Source organism: Pseudoliparis swirei, chromosome 11 (assembly GCF_029220125.1).
Source record: "Pseudoliparis swirei isolate HS2019 ecotype Mariana Trench chromosome 11, NWPU_hadal_v1, whole genome shotgun sequence".
Classification (NCBI taxonomy): Eukaryota; Metazoa; Chordata; class Actinopteri; order Perciformes; family Liparidae; genus Pseudoliparis; species Pseudoliparis swirei.
The window spans coordinates 10,111,267-10,134,757 of record NC_079398.1 but is presented as its reverse complement, the minus strand read 5'-3'; the positions used below and the strand labels follow the sequence as shown (position 1 = coordinate 10,134,757).

General features: G+C 41.6%; 1 protein-coding gene across 10 annotated transcripts in view; it reads left to right on the top strand.

Annotated features, from left to right (window-relative positions):
- kiaa1109 (KIAA1109 ortholog) overlaps positions 1-3,816 on the top strand; it is an 81,178-nt gene extending 77,362 nt beyond the window's left edge. For all 10 annotated transcript variants that reach the window (XM_056426697.1, XM_056426704.1, XM_056426703.1 and 7 more), the window contains one exon: positions 2,862-3,816. In XM_056426697.1, the coding sequence (XP_056282672.1) occupies positions 2,862-3,078 (217 nt within the window). In that variant the 3' untranslated portion in view covers positions 3,079-3,816. The remainder of the gene's footprint in view (positions 1-2,861) is intronic.
- Positions 3,817-23,491: the final 19,675 nt, after the last annotated feature.

Genomic DNA, 23,491 nt, shown 5'->3' with positions numbered 1-23,491 from the left:
TACAACTGGCCTTCCTTTGAGCTTGAAGTTTGTAGAACAAAATTAATACTTCAAATATTAATCATTATTTCTAACCTTGTCAATGTCTTGACTATATTTTATATTCATTTGATAAATAAAAGTGTGATTTTTCATGGAAGACACGAAATTGTCTGGGTGATCCCAAACGTTTGAACGGTAGTGTATACATACATATATATACACATACATATGTGTATATACATGCATATATATATCTACATACACAGGCACGTGCACAGACATTTTGGGGGGCAGGTGCTCAAACCACAAAAAAGGGCACCCATCGGCAAAATTATTTTTATATTGATCGCTGTAACTTGAAGTTAGCAAGTAATTGAAACACATTGTGTCGTGAGAGGACATGAGAGCTAAACAAAATGAAATTCTTTTCTTTTAACAATTAGTTTTTATTTACAAAATAATAGGAGCCAAAAATGCCATATAATAAACAACTTACTAACCTCGGTCATGCCGGGAAATATCAAACCTCTGTAAAAAAGTTATAAAGCCTCAGTCTGATATTTCCCGGCATGACCTCACACTGGATTAGTAAGTAGTTATTACAAGTGTTGTTTTTTCTTGCGTTTACTCTTTTCACCCTCTGCAATGCTCATACAAGATTGATCTTTGTAAAACTGGAACAGACAAAACAAAGAGAAACATACCACATAAAACAATCTGGTACAAGAATAGCATTCATAGTTTAGCTGCAATTTTATAGCTGTGAATTCTTGTGACATTTATCATAAAATTAATTAATAATTTCAACATACTTTCGAAATTGTCTCAATAGCATTTATACAACACAAGGAAGATGCCTGCCTGTATATCTCTCCCTCTATCTGTTCATTAAACATGACGTCAGTCAACAGCTGGACAAGGCTGTGAAACCACGGATTTCGTGAGTTTTATGTGTATTGTCTTAGGAAACGTCGGACCAGTTGTGACGTCATGTTTTCAGCAGCGCTAATGTTGGCGTGGTTAATTTATCACCAAACAACGTCAGGGGACAAACAGTCATTACCTGTGTGTCTGATGCTGCGGGTCAGAGGAGAAGGAGGTGCACCCGTTTAGTGTGGCGCGAGGAGCACTGCGCGAGCAGAGCACCAAGTGGAGGAGGGGGGTGGGGGGGCTCGTGAGTGGCACGGAGCATGTTTGGGTGAAATTCTCACAAGAACTCAAATAAATGCCCCGTCGGATATCAAAACACATTTGGTGGGACTTGATGACAGAGAGAGTAACTTGTATTCTTAAATACGGATGAATAAAAAAAAAATTTTCTCCAGCAAAAAGGGCACTTTACTCATCCAGGGCAAAAGGGCTGGTGCTTGAGCACCACTAGGGCTCTATCTGTGCATGTGCCTGTACATACATATATTTATATATTTACATAAACACACATATATACATATACATATACACATATGTATATACAGGACTGTCTCAGAAAATTAGAATATTGTGATAAAGTTCTTTATTTTCTGTAATGCAATTAAAAAAACAAAAATGTCATGCATTCTGGATTCATTACAAATCAACTGAAATATTGCAAGCTTTTTTTTTTTTTATATTGCTGATTATGGCTTACAGCTTAAGAAAACTCTAAAATCCTATCTCATAAAATTTTAATATTTCCTCAGACCAAGTAAAAAAAAAGATTTATAACAGCTGAGTGTTTGTCAAGGCTCAGGAAACCCTTGCAGGTGTTTCGAGTTAATTAGACAATTCAAGTGATTTGTTTAATACCCTACTAGTATACTTTTTCATGATATTCTAATATTTAGAGATAGGATATTTGAGTTTTCTTAAGCTGTAAGCCATAATCAGCAATAAATCAGAATAAAAGGCTTGCAATATTTCAGTTGATTTGTAATGAATCCAGAATGCATGACATTTTTGTGTTTTTAATTGCATTACAGAAAATAAAGAACTTCATCACAATATTCTAATTTTCTGAGACAGTCCTGTATATGTGTGTATGTATATATGTATGTATATATATAATATGTATATATATATTTATATGTGTATATGTATATATTTATATGTATATATATATGTGTATATATACATATATATACAGGACTCTCAGAAAATTAGAATATTGTGATAAAGTTCTTTATTTTCTGTAATGCAATTAAAAAAACAAAAATGTCATGCATTCTGGATTCATTACAAATCAACTGAAATATTGCAGTTTTATTCTTTTAATATTGCTGATTATGGCTTACAGCTTAAGAAAACTCTAAAATCCTATCTCATAAAATTTGAATATTTCCTCAGACCAAGTAAAAAAAAAGATTTATAACAGCAAAACAAAATCAAACATTTGAAAATGTGTTTCCAGGTGTTTCGAGTTAATTAGACGATTCAAGTGATTTGTTTAATACCCTACTAGTATACTTTTTCATGATATTCTAATATTTAGAAATAGGATATTTGAGTTTTCTTAAGCTGTAAGCCATAATCAGCAATATTAAAAGAATAAAAGGCTTGCAATATTTCAGTTGATTTGTAATGAATCCAGAATGCATGACATTTTTGTTTTTTTAATTGCATTACAGAAAATAAAGAACTTTATCACAATATTCTAATTTTCTGAGATAGTCCTGTATATACACATTTTCTCTCTTTTTTATAGTTGTATGTCTGTTATTTTTATATGGAACTTGGTCTCTGAAATAAAGAATACAATAAAAAAGAATATATATATGTATTATATACAGATACAATATGTATATATATATATATGTATATACATATACATGTATATATATATTTTCGGTGTTTCCTGCATGAAGAGAAAAGAAAAGCATCTGAGCGTCTCTCCGTCCCTTCAGGCTCATCTCCTGGACGGGCCGCAAGATCGACCCGGTGGGCGTGGACTACATCCTGCAGAAGCTGGGCTTCCACCACGCGCGCACCACCATCCCCAAGTGGCTGCAGAGGGGCGTGATGGACCCGCTGGACAAGGTGCTGTCGGTGCTGCTCAAGAAGCTGGCCACCGCCCTGCAGGACGAGAAGGACAAGAGGAGCCGGGACAAAGAGGTACACTAAGCCCCGCCCCCTGCGGGTCACCCACACACTGGACCTGTATTACGACGGGCCGCTTACCGAACGACACGTTTCCACTCGTTCCCGCTCTGTGGACCTCAGCGGGTTGTTTACCGCGGCGTCCGCCACTCGCCGCTCTGACTGAAGCGTTTTGCACCGATGCCGTTTTTCTGTATATTGTGAACAAAAGTAGCAAAATGTGAGAATGACTTGACTGCTTTGATGGTTGAACAAAACAAACAAACAACAGAGAACACCTGCCTCTTTTACCTGCTGTACATGACCTTAATGAAAATCGCTTGAAAGTTAATTTGAAGGCTTACCACTATTTCATGAGAAATGATTTCTTATACCGTTGCCTTTTCTTTGTTTCCCATGGAACACATGGTAGATATGCTTCATGTATTTTATAGTGTAGTTTTCAGATATTTAAGAACAGTTCAGTGACGGTGTTCTTGATTTTAATTTTTTTCTTGGATGTGAACAAATAAATACTGGGAGGTTATTGCACATCGCCCGCTCAGTCGACATGAACTTGTAATTATGATTTTAAACCAAGATCACTATTTATGGGTATCTGAAACGCAAAGTGTATAACATGTATCAGCTTGGTGTGTCAAGCTTATTTTTGTCCTTTTTTAAAAAGAAAAAATCCATAAAGTAGAACCAGTGTATATATAATTAAATTTCTTAAAATATGTTGATTTCCTAACTTAATAAAAATATTGCCATTCAATTTAACAGGAAGCTTGAGTCTGTTTTTATTCACTTGGTACCAATTTAAATGAGTTTCTTCTTATTTTAGAAACACTTTGCGAATGCCATTAAAAGTGAATTCACCCATTTAATCTGCGTTCCCGCCACGAGGAGTACGTGAAAAAACGGTTGTTAAACGTTTGGTTATGCTTTCCTATATATTTCGTATATATTTTGTATACATTTTGTAGTTTGTAATTCACCAGGCTGTGTACACTTTCACGCGGAGGCCGATCCGAGTGACCAGCAGATGGAGTCCCGGTTCTCCCACGGACCTGAACGCCTCCTCGATGACACCACTGAATTATAAAGTGGAGAAGAAAGAATGGAGAGGATTAAAAAGTCACGGGGTGGCCGGAGATGTCGGACTGCGCCATTATGGTGTGTGCGCGTGTGTGTGTGAGACAGAAAACGGTCTTCATGAATTATAAGGTGTGGGGGGGGAGAGGTGGAGTTAAAACAGTCGGCAAGCTGGAGAATTAATATTTTATCTGCAGAAGACAGAACTTTTTGAACATCAAGGTTTTTTTTCTTTTCTTTTCCTCCTTCAGCTTTGAAGTGAACCCAGGTGGCTCCCGTGAGTTTGACGGTTCCCTTTGTGCCTCCAGCTCACTCGTCGTGTTCTCGTTAGCAGGAAGCCGAAAGCAACGCTTCAAACCGGCTGCTAATCTGTGCCCGGAGGGGACCGCACCTCAAAGTGTTGGTGGTGGAACGCCTGGCTTCAGAAATGGTTAATAAATAATGTACTAATGCTTTAAGGTTTGTTACACCAATGATGAGGAAAACATCTCACCTTTAAACACAACGCTAACGTCCTCAAACCGCATTGAATACAGTCACGAGGAGGTTAGCTTAGCATAATGGCTAGCCTGTCTCCGTCTAACGCGTATCAACACTATGTATCTCATTTGAACATTTGTTTACAAAAACCAAAGTGTAAAATTTATAATTACTGAAATACAACTTGTCGCACTTCGGTTTTATATCAATTAAAATTATAAAATGACTATGATACGGTACGTAAACGCAAAAGGCTGTCGGATACCGAAAGTGAAAAATAATGTGTCCATCCTGTGATTCGGATCCTTATGAGTTCTTCCTTGGCTGCCGCATGTCCACCCTTTAAAGATTTATGAAAATTATTTCCGTAGTTTTTCCATTGTTGTCCTTGTTTCCAGTCTTTTTGCTAAGCAAAGCTTTATTATGTTGGATCTCAGCCATACATCTCATACATCACATACATACATAAACACATAACATTTCATCATACAATTTGACATAAGCCAGCCATTTTTTTTTTTTTTGACTAATTTTTTGTATCAGAAGCATTCTGACGTTGTTGTCATATCTCATAGCCATATCTGGGAATCTGCTCTCATGCATCATACATAAGACACATAATGATGAATTTTATACTAATTTTTTTTTAATAGATTTTTTTTTTTTTAAACGAAAAAAGCATGCATTAAAAAATTGACGTTATTTGTAACTCAGCCATACATAATGATGTCAATCATATTTTTCATACCATCATGACATAGTACATCATGATGACATCCATATACTAATTTTTTTTTACTACTAGTGCGCTTACCATTGGCACTAGGAAGTTTTTTTTTTATACACTGCTCACTGCTCTCATGAGAATTTGCTCCTCAACCTCAAAAATGATAGACCTAAGACCTCGATGATGCTTCCGCTTCCCTGGTTGCTTCGTTGACACGTTGATCATAACATACACTTAATTGACAACACTGAATCTCACATGATACACCATATATGATACACATGGTCCACATCCCTGCTGCTCCTGCTAACCCTGGACTCTCCTGCCTCATCTTTGCTTCTCATGCTTCATGCTTAAATTCACCAAGGCCTGATTCCATCAACTCTTTTTCCTCCAGTCAGTAAAGTAACCCAGTAAAAGAAAAAATGTGTGCGTGACTCACCGGTCACGCCGTGCGCCGTGCGTGCCTCTCGCGGGCGAGGCGGCACCCACCATGGACGTGACGTCAGGAAGAGGACCCGTTCATCGCTGCTTGCAGCTTTAATATACATTTATATTCGATTCAATTCAATTCAGTTTATTAGGATAGCCCATTTTCACAAATTACATATTTGCGAGTGCTTTACAATCTGTACACATAGACATCCCTGTCCCAAAACCTCACATCGGATAAAGAGAAACTCCCAAATAACCCTAAAGGGGGAACAAAAGGGAAGAAACCTTCAGGAGAGCAACAGAGGAGGATCCCTCTCCAGGATGGACAGGTGCAATAGATGTCATGTGTACATATGTTTATGTATACTTAACAAGTGCTATCAATTCTCTTATTTAACCATTTAAAAGGTGCAGTGTGGATGATTTTGCCCTATCTAGTGGTGAAGTTGCCGATTGCAACTGACTGAAACCCCCTGGATGCCAAGCTCATAGGAGGCTGCGCCGAAAACATTAATAACTGTGTTATTACAAAATAGGATTCGTCACCATCTGACAACCCAAACGCCATTACAATAAAAATTCACAAAATTATTCATGAACCATTAAAAAACCTTTAGTTACTACTCAGAGTAAAGAAATTCCACGAATATTAAGCTTTAAACTGAACCAAGATAAAAGTTTAATGAAAGACGGATAAGAAAAGGGAAGGAACAAAGGTGTTTACTCATTCAAAACATAATCGTGAGTGATTCATCCGAAAGAACTTTTCAAAAAGCCTCTTCTCTCATCTCACAGCTGCGTGTGAAACACACCTACGCAAGAAACATCTACTTCACAGAGCCTAAAGATTTCATGCAGCTCTCGACTTTCATTCCAGGAAACTCAAACGATCTCCCGTGCCGCGGAGCTCCTCATTAGTCGAATGGCGGATGGGAGGAGCGAGGTCGTGATACCTTTAAGGAATGTTTGAAAAGCCCTCTTCAAACCAATGTGCCCGTCCGGGACAATAAAGACTGAAGTGCATTCCGTTGAATACCGTTCGGATGTCCGGCGACTAAGCCGTCTCGATACCAAAGAGCAGTTGGAGACGTGAGCCACTCGTCGATGACCTTTTTCTAATTGCTCGTCCCACTTCATCAGCTCTACCGTGGCGTCGTGTGACAATATGAGCGCTGAAAAGAAGAAGCCGGCGTATCGGTCGAAAAATCTTCTGTTCCCTGACGCTACGCTTGTGCTGTGGACCGCTACCACACGATCAGTCCACCCACTCGGTGGTGACCCACCTGGCGCTTCCTTGTGGATGCTTCCTTGAACGTGGCGTTGTCTGTGCCATCTATATATTTTTTTTGCATCTTTCAGTTTATCGTTTTTTGCCTTTGTGGCCTGCAAATTAAACTTGCATCAACACATTTTGGCCACTTGGGGCAGTGTGCTTTGAAGGTCACACTGATATTCTTAACACAGTCATTGATGTGCAGAAAAACGCATCCTGAAACATTCAAGTCCAGTATTTACTTTCATTTTAAATCCAAGCCAGCTCTCCAGTATGTCTGTTATTCAGCTATATGCAACCCCAAGTAACAATATGTTTTATAAATATGTCCTAAGAAGTGAACATGTGTGCAGAAATAATCCTCATCATTTTGACAGCCATTCCTATATCACCTTATGTTATCTTGAATAAGTAAACCAGCCATTTCACAGTCGTATACATTCACTATCACAACTTTGATTCATTCAAAACACTTTTTTTCTCTTTCATATATATTTAATCCCTCTGTGCACCACCTGCCCACTAAACAGCAGCACCTCTAAATGAAATGTCTATCTGCATGACGAAGTGGAAAATGTAGCCGCTAAAAAGGCAGGTATATCCCTCAGGAGATGCTGGAGAGTGGATATTGGACAGAATTCACATTAATATTTCTCCGTGTCTGCTGAATGTGGCAATAGGCAACTCTGTAATAATATGCAACTCAACAGCTTGGTGCGATACTCCCAAGTGGCCCCAAAAAACAAAATAATTGCAGTCTTTGCATGTTTGTGCCGGACTGCTGCAATCGAAGTATTCAGCAGTCTGATTTCGACCGCATCGATGTTTGTGATGCTCAGTGGACGCGCTGGAGAACAGCCAAGAAATAAGTGCCAACCCGTCTAGTTTACTGTCTCACCGAGCGGCCTTCTGCCACTCTGCATTGGCTCACACGTCGGTGTTCCCGAACGCTGTTTCCAAACCAGTCAATTATTTCTCTTTCGGGAAATGATGCTCTTGCAGGAGCAAGAGTCGTGTCACGCAAGGTACCGTTGCCAAGGACTAGGTACCTTTGTCAAGGACTAGGTACCTTTGTCAAAGATTAGGTACCGTTGCCAAGGACTAGGTACCTTTGTCAAGGACTAGGTACCTTTGTCAAAGATTAGGTACCGTTGCCAAGGACTAGGTACCTTTGTCAAGGACTAGGTACCTTTGTCAAAGATTAGGTACCATTGCCAAGGACTAGGTACCTTTGCCGAGGACTATTTACCTTTGCCGAGGACTAGGTACCTTTGCCAAGTAATAGGTAACTTTGCCAAGGACTAATTACCTTTGCAGAGGACTAGGTACCTTTGCCGAGGACTAGTTACTTTTGCAGAGGACTAGGTACCTTTGCAGAGGACTAGGTACCTTTGCAGAGGACTAGGTACCTTTGCCGAGGACTAGTTACTTTTGCAGAGGACTAATTACCTTTGCAGAGGACTAGGTACCTTTGCAGAGGACTAGGTACCTTTGCAGAGGACTAGGTACCTTTGCCTAGGACTAGGTACCTTTGCCTAGGACTAGGTACCTTTGCAGAGGAGTAGGTACCTTTGCCGAGCACTATTTACCTTTGCCAAAGATAAGGTACCTTTGCCGAGGATGAGTTACCTTTGCCAAGGACTAGGTATCTTTGCCAAGGTCACCAGGGTGCACGAACCATCTCTGGCCTCAAATGTTTAAAAAAAACCAAGTTGAGCATTTCTTTCACGTCAATAAAAAGGAAGATGGAAATGTAATAATCACGTGTACATCTTCACACGCTGTTTCCAGTTCCAACCTCCCCGGAGCCGCTTTGCTCTTTCTTCTTTTTTCTCTTTTAATTAATTTATCCAGACATCCCGCTGCTTTAGTTAAAAATGTTCTCAATGCACAAGGTGAACCTCCGATGCGTCTGCTGCCTCGCAGCTTGTTCAGTGACCCACGGCTATCCAAATGTATTGTAAACAAGAACGTGAGTCATCTGGGGGCCGATCGTCACCGTTGAAGGAGGTGAGGGGAGTACAGCCCGACACGGATGCTCTTGATGAGGAGTGTTCACCTTCTGACCTCTTATTTTGTGTCTTTTCCATCAAGCCATTCTGACGAAAAGCCTTCAAGAGTCTTTCATCCCGGATCCTTTTGAGAACTTACATAATTGCAATAAGTAAGCAGGTCAACAAGTTCCGCAGATTAATTTGGAGAAAATTCCCCTCGGATTTTTTCGATTACCGGCCAGCACAGCGACTCTCTCCTGAATTGAGAAGCACTAAGTGGAAGCCGCCGGGAGATTGCTCCGTCGTCCCTCTTTTAGACCTCATGGTGCGGCATTTGAGATTTGATCATGAAATTTTAATGGTCTCACTTAAGTGCTCAGGTGGGTATCTGGCCCACCGCTGAACTGTCTCGGATCCCATCTCTCTAATAGACCTTTTGTCTGGAAGACAATTCGTCTCCCGGAGGCCCGGAGCTCTTAAAAAGTCCCACAGAGCTCCGTTCTAGGTCCCGTCCCTTTGTAAATCTTCCTCTTTTCATAGAAGCGTACAATGGTGTGCAGAACACACCAGCTCATACATGCTCTTGCGACATTGGCCGTACACCTATGTTCGTCTTGATGGAAGTAGAAGTTATTTTACAATTTTAAACAGATTGATAGAGATTTACACTTTTTACCGTTTTAGTTCTACTTTGGAACTGGAGATTTAACTGTGAGGCTGCACTTCCCCTCATTAAAATTCCTCTGCTGCAGAAAACTTTTGTCGCAATGGCAACTTTCTCAAAGTCATCTCCACTTTTCTTGAAATGCAGCGTATTGGCAATTTTTCATATCGACATTCTTCAAATATGCACCTTTTATTTTTAATGGGAAGAAGATGAGGACAGCCTTGTACTCAGCTTCTGCTTCTCTGTATTTGTCTTGAGAATGAAAAGTGATTTGATGTCAAAATATATAGTTTTTTTGTGAAGTCCATAGTGGGTTTCTACATGTAAATGTATTTTATTTTCATCAATTATTTCTCTGACCTATCAATCATCAACATAAAGGACATCTCCAATAAATGTATTAGTATTTGTGACAGCGACTCACTGAAAATGGCCTTGATGAGTTGGCAGTAGGTCGAAATGTATTGACAACTTTAAGTGTATTATCAGCCCATTTGTGTTTGATTTATATTTCTGAAATTCTTTATCATAACCTTTTAACTTCCCATGAGGCTGATTTTCGTCATGGGACAGCAGCAAGAAAAAGTTATAATACCAAGATTGCGAAGACATCGAAAGGGAGAGATCATAACATAAAATCCATGGAGAAAGCTCTTTTTGGAATGTATTTATCAGAAATGAACCAGCTTGAAGGTCAGTAATAAGGGATGTTTTTAATTTTTTTCTGTCAATCAAACCCTTTAGGCTTATAAGAGTCAAGAAAATACTTGACAATATATGACAAACGTTTTCAGAGCGTAATGACTTCATTGTCTCAGCTGCCGGACTCAGCAGGAAGCCACTCAATCCATCTCTGCCGGCCGACGGCCATCAATAATGAAATTAATGAACGAAAAGAGTTAAGAGAAGTGTACTTTGAAATGAGTGTAATCTTGTGGACGTGATTTAATGGCTGTGTCAAAGAGGAAATGCAAAGTGTGCCCGCTGTGGTGAGCTGATGAATACAGTATAAACCCAGAAGCGGAGACAGACTGAGAGAATGCAAGAAACGAAATACCTCAGGCTGAAGCTGGGGGGAACTCTGCCCCTCTTATTGTCTGGCAGGGGATTACTGCATGATGAATTTTTATTTTTGATCAGAAAAGGTTGTACGGTAGGCCACGGGGGAAAGATAGAAGCAAAATGCTGTGCTAAGATATGAAAGGATAAAAACAGGAGTTCCACCTACCTTCACCCACGCGACTGGTTATCATTCACAAACTGAAACGTTGCGTAAACAAATTTGCAAAGCCTCGTGAAAAATCCCAAAGTTCTCCTCACCTGAAGTTGAAGAACAATATTTGGCAACATTCTGCAGAAACTGGCCCACGGACTGGTTGACCCCAAGATTTATTTTGAATACCAGATGACAGGCCGAGAGTTTGGTTTGTAAAGCACAACCTCGGAGAAGTGAGCTTTGACAGAAAAAAACAATGCCAGGGAAAGAAAAGTCACTTTGAAGCATTCACACAAGGTTTTCAAAGCCTCCAACAAATTAAAGATGCACGAGAGAGATGAAGCTTAAAAAATGACTGATTGATGGTCGGACATATGGAGCTGAAACCAGACGCCAGAAGGATCCAAAGAGGTTCTTCTGTATTTTGACTGTATAATAACAAGCAAAGACGTAGATGGAGATAATTGTACTGCCTGGTAATAATAACACGATTATAAAACGTGCGATACATTCAATTAAACCGCTCGGGAATTTTAAATGGGGTGTTTTTTTTGACTAATGTGCACTAAAGATGAGGCTACACAACCAGCTACTGGTTAGCTTGGCTTAGCATAGAGACGCCCGGAAATTGCATTCAAAGAACCACTTGCACTGTGTACCGGAGCAACCTTCATTTCTTTTTGAAGATCAAGTCAAGTTTGAGCACTTTAAAGCACTATATTAAGGCGACTACAGTGAGTTCCAAAGGCCTTATCTCATAGTGAGCATTAAGTGACACTTTAGTTTTCTTTGGCATATTTACACGTTGCTGTATTTAATAATTTTATTAAGTTGTGCTACATACATTTAAGTTTTAAATGCAACTCTAAAATGTATATTCTACTTAAACTGAAGGCTGCAGACCGAAAGCCACAGGGACTGTTATATCTGACAACAATAAGTTGGTGGAGGGATCAATTTAGCCTGAAATCCCGCAACGGCGTTCATGCGCCAACTCGTCAGAGTCTCGCGGAGGGATATCGAATCACCGAAATTGGGGGGGCACATATGAGCTTTGGCTCTGTATTGATTTACATAATGTTGTTTTGTATCTTTTTTAAAGGTGTTTAAAAAAGAAAAAGTATGCCAGGGCAGAATCCAAGACTAATTTTACTGATTGTTTGTGACACAGCCAGTATGTCAGCCTACATTAATCATATATTTATATAAATATAAATAACTATACACATGTCTATTTATAGCCATGATGTATGCGCATTTAGACGGCGCACTGAGCGCGCGTGAGCAAGGGAACGGGTTAACGTCCTGTGGTCTGGCCGTGGGTTTGACGCAGGAACGGTGGAGAGGACCCGGCAGCAGGTGGAGAGACATGCAGAGCGGCGCGCGGCGGCAGAGGAGACAGTCCGGGCCGAGCCGCGGAGGAGAGGAGCGACCACTGCGCGTCACTTAGCGGCCACATTCTTATCACTGAAGGATTTAAGGCACCGGGAAAAGAAAAGTCATCGATATTTTTTATTTTTTGTAAAGAAAACAGAGAGAGAGAGAAAAAAGGGTCCGTTAGAGTTCTCCCGGCATGGTTTTCTCCGCCTGCCTCTGTCGTCGAGCGGGACGCGGGTGAAGACGCAGCGCGTCGCGCGGACCCCGCCGGGCGGACACGACTTGAGCAACTCTCGTGGAAGTCAGCGGACCAAGAGGACAAGCGGGGTTTCTGATTGATGGGAAATGAATGTGACCGGGAAGCAGCAACCTGAGCTGTTCGAGCGACCCGCCAGCCTTTTGGTTACAACTTCGGCAAGTAACCCCCCCCCCCCCACACACACACACACAAAACAACATGTTCACGTGGATGTAATATTGTAGTGAACTTGGGAATCCCGGTGCGGTTTAGCCCCGTGTGCGTGAGAGAGGTGGAGAGGGGCAGGTGCACAGAACAAGCACGCCGTTTCATCTGGAGGATGGAGGAGTGTGTGTGTGTGTGTGTGTGTGTGTGTGTGTGTGTGTGGGGGTACCTTGAGAAACCCGACCGTTGCTTTGAAATACGTGTTGTCGGCGGGAGGTTCTTTGATGTGAAACTCTTTCCCGCTCGTGCGCACACAGGCGTCTAACTTTGACCATTAAGGCTCCACAGAACACGTGACTCCTGCGGTCGAACAACCGGGGCGGGAACGACTTGTGCGCGCGCGTTGCTGACACATTACCAACGCATTTACATTTTTAAAAATACTGTTTTTTTATTTAACATGAGAGTCCATGTGCCGAATCCCCCCCCCCCCTCCCCCGGAGCACTAGTGGCAGTGCTCATCGACTATCGTCCCTCTTTCATTCAGCGCGAGACGCGTCACGTGACCGATAAGCGTGTAAAGGTACATTCACACCAAAAGTGATTTTTTTTTTGCACGACCGAATTCCATGAAAAGTCAACATACAGACGCGTGTAGTCACGACATTTGTCCGGACGGCGCGTTTGGGGCGTTTCGGGTGACGCAATGTGGGCGACACGTTTACAGCGGCGCGTTTACAGTGGCGGTTTTAAACGGCGCAATTTTCGCCCCTAGTTGAAATATTTCGTAACTCGGGCCAATCAGCTCTTGAGTTGCTCCACGCGTCATCGTTGTAGGCTCACACAGCTCGCTGACTTTCACAGAGGAAGTTAACTGTTACATCTGAATGACTTCCGCTTCCAGCGCTACGAGAGCGGAACATCTACCGCGTGTTATTGTGTTCATAACATTATGATATATGTTATTGTGTTCATAACAAAATTGTCCGTCTTGTTCTGATTCAACAGCGGCGGGACAACGATGACGCGCGGAGCAACTCAAGAGCTGATTGGCCCGAGTTGCGAAATGATCGCCTCAAAGTTGAAATATTTCAACTAGGGGCGACAATTGCGCCGTTTAAAACGCTCCGCTGTAAATGCGTCGCCCCAAACGCGCCGCCCGGAAAAATGGCGCGTCTATGGGCACAATCATACCAGACGCGACTTTTAAAAGCGCAGCCGCACCAAAAACGCCTTGTCAAAAACCTGCCGGGCAAAACAGCGCGGTGCGCCTGTGGAGCGGGCCTGCGTGCGCAGCCAACCGTTGATTTTGTGTTCAAGATATTTTAAAAAAGAAAGGAAAGAGTACGGCGAATACCACCATCTATTCCGCCAATTGTGTCTCGATGGCGAGGCTTTCAGTTTCACTTCCAACTGAGCAGGAGTCAGTTTGAATAGTGTTTAGATTTAGAATTATAAAGCTCTTCGTAATTAAATACCGTTAATATGAGGTTCTCGTCGGGAAAACAGGACGGAAAGCCTCCTGCTTGATCCGATTGGCTGCATTGGCCGAGTGTGACATTGATGAGCGGTGCGCCTCCCTCCGCGCCTCGCGCTTAAAGTTGAGAATATTTTTAATTTTAACCGTGCCTGAAAAACGCAAGAAAAACGCGCCGCGCGGCGTTTAAAAGGCGCGTCTGAACGCACCTTTACACCACCGGGTATGTAGGTGCGGACCGGTGCGTTTTGGGGTTGATTTGTCTCTCAGCTGTGGTTTGAGGTGCTTTATAAGAAGCTCACACACCAGAGTAATCCAACTATTAACTGAGCATTTTGTCCACATTATTTTTTAAGTAAATCTTATGAGTTTTTGTTGATTACCATGCTGCCTATTTCATAAAATATAGTCTGTAATCAGCATCCAGTTGTGGTGAATGCCAGTTAATGCCTGTTACAATTATGGAGCTGAGCTTGCTTTCATAAAGGCTTCATATTAAATCGGGCATTGTGGCTTTGGCTACTTGAACATGAAAAATAAATCATTTAACTTTTTTTTCTTTCACTCAACAGCGGTTCATAGTCTTGAGTGGGCCGTTTAAAGCCAAACAAACCACTGATTAAATAGTGCATTATGTCTCAAATTGACCAAACATAATCTTATCAAAAGGGGAAAAAATAATACATTTTAGTTTTTACACGACAATATGATGATGATTTTTCTAATCTACTTTTTAGAATATAAAAACATTTAATAAAAAACATTAAAAAAAGTTGATGATTCATGCTTTCATCCTCTTCGTGGCTAAACATGAGACTACGTTTTATTTCCTGCTGAGTCGCCGGTCTGTTGACGCCTCCACCAGACACATGGCACCTTTCCTTTCCTCGGTCCCCGGAGTCCTTTGTGGAGCACTTTCCAGTCGCCAAGCATTCACCAATAGTGTGCCCACTTTTCACCCAGTTCCCTCTCTCCACTTACCGCTGAGGGATGGCTACTATTACACGGCACGCAGTGGTTTCCTGTTGAAACGGGCTCTCAGCAATGCCTTAACGCTCTGGCTCCATCGTGCATTTTTCTGAACACATGCCAGGTTAACGCGGGGACTTGATTGTGCTGCAACAGGAAGTGTCCTCAAGATTGTGCGAGCCCTCAAACAGTTTGTCAGAAGCGCTGGCGAGAAGCCATCAAATCGAATCTGGTGAACCTAAAACGTCTCTTTTAAAAGAAAATCTTGCGCTTTGACTTTTTAAAACGTGCCGATGCAGTGATCGGAGGCTTGTGCTGAAGGCCTGTTTTGGTTTTTGAAGGTTGTCTCAGCCCAGGGCTCCAGACTAACAACACTAGGAGCACAGGGCCCCTATTTTAAAATTTTTTAGCGCAGCAAGCAGAAAGAGGGGCGACACAGGGTTTTTTGGGTCAAATGCCGGTCTGGGTGCTCCCAAATGTTAAAAATGCTGGCGCCACCGTCCTATTCGTGTGCGTGCAGGTCGAGCTATTGTGATGATCAGCAGCTGCCGCTCTGTCCATTCACGCAAAAAATGTTTACCATTATAACAGGGTCCCATTCCACCGCCACTGTAACTAAATACCCCCCCCCAACAATCCTCTCATGGACAGCGAAGCGGTGCGTAGCCGACCATCGAGGATTCTGCCGTGATACCGCACACGGTGAGCACCTCTACCACACCCCACCCATTGATTGAATGTTTCACCGATCCTGTTACCTTTATATTTACTAACATTATTACCCTTGAGGTCAATATAAAGCAACTCAAACATTAAAGAAATTACAGATTTCTTTAAACATTTAGGACTTTACTTTGAAAATGTCCTAATTGATACTTTATGTTTGTTTGTTGACTTCAGATAGAACACCTGCATTATTCATTCCTGGAATCGTTTTTTTTATATGTTTGTATGTGATTGTTTGACATCTTATTTTGATACGGATGTTGTTTTCCGTGGTTCTTTCCGCTAACTTTGCAAAACCGGATGTTGTCACTAAAATCCTTCCGCTAACTTCAAAAATCCGCGCGCTCCCGATCGAATTGACCGTGGCGACAGGAGGGTTAGACATTGAATCGGGTCAGTTGACCCAAAGCAACTCTGGGGCAACAAAAGGTTAAAAAAGAAATCTGCTAATTTACTGGTCGCGATGCAGTGATGAAAAATTTACTCGCACTGTGTCTAATTTTAGGCGCAAAATGCGACCATTTGGTCGCAGTCTGGAGCCCTGCAGCCGTCGTCCAGATGCAGGACACGGTCCAAGTGGAGCAACTGGGTGTGTGTTTGGAGTGCACCATGCACCATGAACAATTCTCTGCTCTTCATTCTCTCCTGGATTGTAAATCCAATACAAAGTGGATGTGTGTGTGTGTGTGTGTTTGTGTGTGTCAGAGCGAGCTTTCTTTCTTGCCAACATCTGGAGCTGTCTGCATGTACGAACTTGGTAACGATATGAAAATGACACTTCAAAATGTTCACCCAATTGCGACTTTTCATTTAGTTCGGTGGGTAAAAATAAGTGGATACTTTTCGTGAGTGACGCAACGCTAAAAATGCACCTCATTCAAGCACGCTGCATTTTTTTACTTGGGTGAAACGTGTGTGTAAGACTGGGTCGTTACAGCCAATCAGCGTTGAGATGCTCCGCCTGACATTACAACGTCTTGCCGTTGAATCAGAAACTACGGAGGATAAGTTGATCGTCTGGAAGCGTCCGTCATCCAGACGCAGTTCCTGGAGAAGCTGTCTACGGATAATATAATATATAATATATCATATTAATATTCTGAACCCTGATGTGAGGGCTTGATGGTCCGTCGTTTGTGGGACTTCCTCAATATGTACAAATAGTGGTTATTTCTTCTGTGGAGGACGGCGGTAATGAATTGTTTTCATGGCGATAAGCCACGCCCCCTCTCGGCGGTTCTAACGCGAATGAAGCGAACGATCACAAATAGTCCGGCAAGTCAAGCAATGCGACAGATCGCTCCTCTTTGTGTGAACGCAGGATGAAGGTGAGTGAACAGACCGCACCTCCGCCACAGAAAAAATTACCTTCAAAATAAAAGCACGGGATTTTTTTATTGCATTTTTTTAAGAAAAGGCATCATATGTCTTTCAAGTCGTCACCAAGGCCTTCTAATTGACTCCTGTGATTTATATCGTTGTGTTGTCTTTAACCCTATCTTTATATAGTGGGCTTGTAGGGTTCGTACGGTCATGGAAAACCTGGAAAAGTCATGGAATTTTAAAATGGTAATTTCCAGGCCTGGAAAAGTCATGGAAAATACTTAAATCACAAAAGTCATGGAAATTTGTTATATTCACATGTTCATTTACGTCGAGTTTAAAATAATTCATATGTTTTTGAAAGGAAGACTCAAATTATAAGATGGCACAGATTTGCACAAAAAGGATAATAGTTTGATTAAAAGAATAAACATTTATATAAGTGTTTCTAAGAATAAACATTTATAGTAATGTTTATTCTTTTAATCAAACTATTGTCTCTCATTCATTTGTTTCATTTAAGGTATACTGTATGCTTTGTAATTCTCATTGTTTGAATACTACATTTCCAAAAAGTTTTCAAGGACACACCGAGATTTCAGTTTGGTCATGGAAATTTGGTTGAAAGTCATGGAAAAGTCCTGGAATTCCATTGGTCAACATGTGTACGAACCCTGGCTTGTTCAAAATCGGTCTTCGGTGCTCCCAAAAAATTCTTTTTGCAGCACGGTCTGTGTTGCCATGTCACCGTAATTAGCAGACATCTATGTATTTTTTTCTTCTTTTCCCCCCCCATAAATCAGTCTTGATCAGACAAGAAGACACACTCGATCTGTCTATCAACGCGATTACTATTGCTCAAAACAGAACGAGGGTTCGGCAGTACCTGAAAAATACTATTAAACATATTCGCGGACATGCATTGCACGAGTGATTAACGGCTCCTATAGAAGTTATAGCGAGCACATAGAACTTTATATATATATTCTAATCAATATATTTATTCCCAGGTGTTTTGCAATTTCCTTTTATTTTCTTCGTGCCTACACTATATATTATCATTCCATGTTAATAATACCAATGGAGGCTGCGTTGGAAATCGTTAATCAAACTTTTGTAAGCATTTTGAGTGGAAAGTTCATTTGCATTTGTCCAGGTGTATTCGTGCACGTCGGGCTGTTGAGTGAGTGATCAGCAGCTGGCCGCTCTGTCCATTCACGCACCTCACAGTTGCTTATTGATCAGACAAGAAGACACGCTTATCAACTCCATTACTATTGATCAAAACAGAACGAGGGTTCGGCTGGAGCCTACTTGAAACATACTATTTTCATACATATTCGCTGATGAACACATTTTTAGTTTTTGTTTGTTTTTTCCATCGCTGACTTTTTTTTGCCTTAGGCGCTCGGGGTTTGTCATAGGTGTTCGGGAAAACGGCTTCGGCGCGCGCCCACATTTTCTCTATGCAGGAAAAACTCTGGCCACAGACTGTATCGTTGGTAGTTTATTGAGTGTGTGCTGTGTTGGAAAAGAAAAGTTAACAAAAGGCTACAACACGTCCTTGTGTGGGAAGAGATCTCACTGGACTAGCTGCTACTCTGGCCTTCTACACTGTCCATAGAGAACCCTCAACCCTATTGACCATGCTGCCTTCAGGTCCGGTCCCTGCAGACAGGAACTCAGAGCAACAAACAGGGCAAGCTGAGCAGGAGGGCCATCTTCACAAACAGTATGGTAAAAGCTGCTGCGCTTGCTTAACAGCTGCAAAAGGATATACAGTAGGTAAAGGAAACTTACATAACAATAAAAACCCATAGAACAATCCAGAGAACAATAAATACAAGTTTTTGAGGAAATTGGATAGTGAAATGAAAAATAAGAAGGTCTCAATGGTGAAATCATGACATGTATACATACACAGTCGATTCCACTATAATTCAGGAAAAAAACGGCATTCAAACCAATAACTATAAAAAGCGCTGAGCTGGTAAACTAGTACACATTCAGTGTTGGACTCTGGAAGGCAAACAAAGAAACTTATTAAGACTGTGGCGTCATCTTAGGATGTGCACCATCTATTCCTTTGTTTCACGGAGCCTGAGAAACAGGCTCTTTGCCACATTGCCAGAAGGAAATTTAATTCTTTGACATATCCATTAAAATGCAGCTAATAAAAGGAGACAGAGGACAACAGCATGACCACCTAACGGCATCATAAAGTTAGTGAGGGGAGCATTAATAATGGAGCGCTCGTTTTCTCTCAACACGCTGGTCTAGCTGATGGAGCTTTCTCTGTAGCCCAGCTTTCTGCCGAGCAGCATGGAAATCCGTTTGGAATAGTGGTTCAGACTCGGATGTAAAATGTATAAAAACCATGCCACTGGCTTTATGAATTAGGTGCGTTGGAGCTGAAAAATAGTTCTGTCAAAAAGAAAGATAAAGTATAAAACCAACAGGTAAATGGGGGAATGCACGACAATAAAGGCGTGACGCACCCTCAGAGATGTTCAGATTCATGATGATGTCTTAAAGTCAGAGACTTACATAGTTGGTATTTCTATCAAATAACATACTGAGGCAAACTGGCTATTATAGGATGGCGTAGAAGTGATGAAGTAATGAATTTGTATTAGGACTCAAACCCAAAATGTAAACCTTGGTTTCAAATAAAACTAGAGGCCCAATGGTGGTGATAAATGAGATGACATCATGGAGGCACGAGACGAAAAGTTAGGGTATCACGAAAGTCATTTGGAATCCTACTCAAGGGACAATCTGTAAATAATGTCTTGTCAGCACATTTATTATTGAGATTCAGTCCACACCAAAGTTACTGAACGACAAACAAACATTAACCACCCTAATACTATATTGCTGACGTGGCAAATAATCTAAACACTAGATTCATGTAAAAAAAAAGTCTAAGCATAAGGTTAAAAAAAATTATACAAGATTCCCAAGTGTGCACCGTCCGTCTGCGGGTCTCCTTCAGGGCTCTGTCAAGCAGCTCAAACAGACACGCTGCAGAGAACAGCATACCATCTCACTGCAGCCTCAGCACATCCCTCATACCCAGGATGAACATCTGCAGCCCCTCTGCTATTGATCCAAGCATATGCAGGTCCCAGGAAAGCTTTTGCATTCTTAGTAAATCACTTTAATCTAAAACCTCCCACAGAACCGCTATTCAAGTCACAATTGAAATATTCGGCCCCTCCCTCCCGTAGGAGTAGATCATTTACTCTACGTCTTTCTACCCAGCATCATCCTAAGAAAATCCTCAGATCACTGATTGACTGTATTTCTCTTGCTTATAAGACACACAATCGTACATGCATGCAAGTAAAAGGAATACCGCCATCAAGCAAGTATTGCTACACATCAAGCTGCCACAGTAGCCTGTGTGTCTATGTGTATTGACTTTTATTTCCATCTGAGACAGTTGGGAACGACAGATGTGGAGGGAGGCTGTTGTCTTCACTACCGGACCCAGCTCAGGGTTTATTTGTGAAACAGTTGGTTACAAATAAATCTACTCTCTGTGTCCTTTGGGTGTTTGATTACTGAGGTCCAGTGTGTGAGCATCCTGTGGCGTCTCACAGCAGTCAGCTAGGAGAGAGAAACAAGTTCATACAGCATCAGGTTAAGAGATAAGTCAGCATCGAACAAAGAAGGAAGAAATCCATCCACAACACCACGGAGCGGTGTTTAAATGGTGTCTCTACTGTCCTCCGCTCTCTCCGCCATGACGACTTATTCAGGTTTTGGACAAACATCATGGAACAACCGTATAATCTGTAGGGAGAGAACACTCCCGCCTGAAACTGACTGAAAACATCGTCAATGAATGTTCCTCACCCTTATGAAGCCCAGCTCAGGGTGGCACAGCTCGCTATCGAGTATATTAATAAATAACTAAAGAGTTTACATGTGTATGTGGGCCCAAGCTCCAGGCGGAGCTTCTGGAGAGAGAAAAAAGCCACATGAAACGTACCTCTAGGGGAGGAGAACGAGGGTTTCTATTCTTTGTTTTTTCTCACACTAAAGAAAAAATGTGCGCTACTCGAATAAACTTTATAATTCTCAAAATTCTGACCCTTTGCTTTCTTTTAAGTGCTGTGGCCACCATGGCTAAGGACAAGGAGTTAGCGGTGATCCATGCAGGAGCAACAATGTTCAACATAATATATTGTACATACCTATACTTTTGCATCAATGAACTTATCATCATAGATCTCCGTAAAGCAACATGACACTATGAAGGAGTTGTTTATAACTTCGCTCATTCCGACTAGAGGATGTAGAGGGACAATTAATAATATTGTGTTCAACAACAAATATCAACTTGATGCATCAGGTCAGGGAACAGTGTCGGGACCAGGTCTAATCAGCCTCAGCTGGTGGTTGATTAGACATGGCCCGACATTGTTCCCTGACCCCCCGCTCCACCCACTCTGCAGCCGAGCCTAAACAGCCCCCACTGTCTCAGTCTCATTTGATTTACAATAGCTAGCGAACGTTAGCCTAACATACACCATGGCTGTGTCTACTACCGCGCACTTGAGCGCTTCGAGCACTGACTGTCAGTGCTTAGGGCGCCACACTGACAAAACCAGCAGAATTCAGTGCACTGAAAGTACCCGGATGGTGCACTGCAAACGGGCAAAAAATGTAGTGTAAAACGATGGACACTACTGGCCCTAAACGGGCGCCATCTTGGCTACGTAGCGGAAGAGGAGGAGCCCTTTCGCCAGCTTTTCATTTTATTTCTAAAACAATGGCGGACGAGATGGCTACGGTAGCACAAGCGGTAGACCACGAAGCTACAGACCGTAAATGGGGAGGACCGTAAATTCCACATGGGGTGGAGAAAGGGGTAAACAAGGGACAAAAAGAGGGCAAGAAGTGCATTCATTTTGTCAGTTTAAGTTTCGCGGGTATCGCAAGCAGATTTGCGTACGTCACTCCCGGCTTAATTTCGCGGGTGCCGTGAACAGATTTGCGTCCGTCTCTTCCGCCAAGTGGTTAACGTAAGTGTTCCATTTGATACAGCACTTATCAGCCACGCAGTGCACTACAGATGTCAGTGCACTGTATTGCAGTGTACCTCGTAAAGTGACCGGTAGTAGACACAGCCATTGTGTAGCTACATGAGAAGATCAGACACATGTCTCCCAGCCTCCTCTTTGCCAAACCTGCTTGCTTGGTGTGTTCCACCACAGTCCCCGACGTTGGTCACATGATCATTTCTTTCTAAAGATAGATTTGATTTTGTAGCGACCAATGAAGGTTCCAGGGGAAATTTATCGGAGTCAAAGTATCAGTTTTCTTAAAGTAAAAGTACAGATATTCAAAAAAACTACCACTGCAATGTGGGGTCGTGAGAAAGAAGAGTGGCAACCGAAGAGGGCCAAACTTATACTCATAGAACCTAGAGTTACGATACGTAACTAACCATTCAATACTCACTCCTTCTTGTACCCATAGGTTATTATTTCATTTCTTTTATGGCAGCATTTTGCTTCAAGGATTACTTCTCGAGGGACATTAACATGCTAATTTCCCAATGCACAGGATTAGAGGATGCTGCTCACAATCAGACAGGTTTAAATAAGACCATATTTAAACACTTTTTTTAAACCATACAAAGGCTAAACTTTCTGTGATTATCTGAACATTGTAGCCGTCCATTACATTTTTCACATCTACCTCCCATATCAATGTTCATGCCCATCCTGTTGTAATGCATGCACTTGTTATGTTCCCTTATTTATATTCATAAAAACACAAGATGGTGATAATTGGATTGAGTCATGAATTTGTTTTAAACCTTTGTTTTCTAACAGCGTGTGTTGTTCTCTTGGGGTTCCCAAAATGAAAGTGTCTAGGAATGTCGCCATGTCCTCTGATCTCTGCAATAATATTTGATGGGTGACATGTTATTGCAAAAAATATAATTGAGCTTAAGAAATCCAACTAAAAATGAAACAGACACATTTTGGTCGGGGTGCAACGAGTTGAGAATCACTGATCTGATAGACTTGTTTTATCTCATTTTATGGCTTCTATTTAACCATTTTCTTGAATGCAACTGCAGATTTGAGTGTGTGTGTGTGTGTGTGTCTGAAATGAATATTCACAATGATGCTACTCTGTGACGATTAGGAGAGTTGCACTATAGACTTCACTAGTGCTTCTTATTGTCCGTCCAATCAGGCAACACTGGATTCAACAACCCTTTATTATTATTTAGGTATGAGCCCTATACGTTAACATATTGTGTTTGTGCA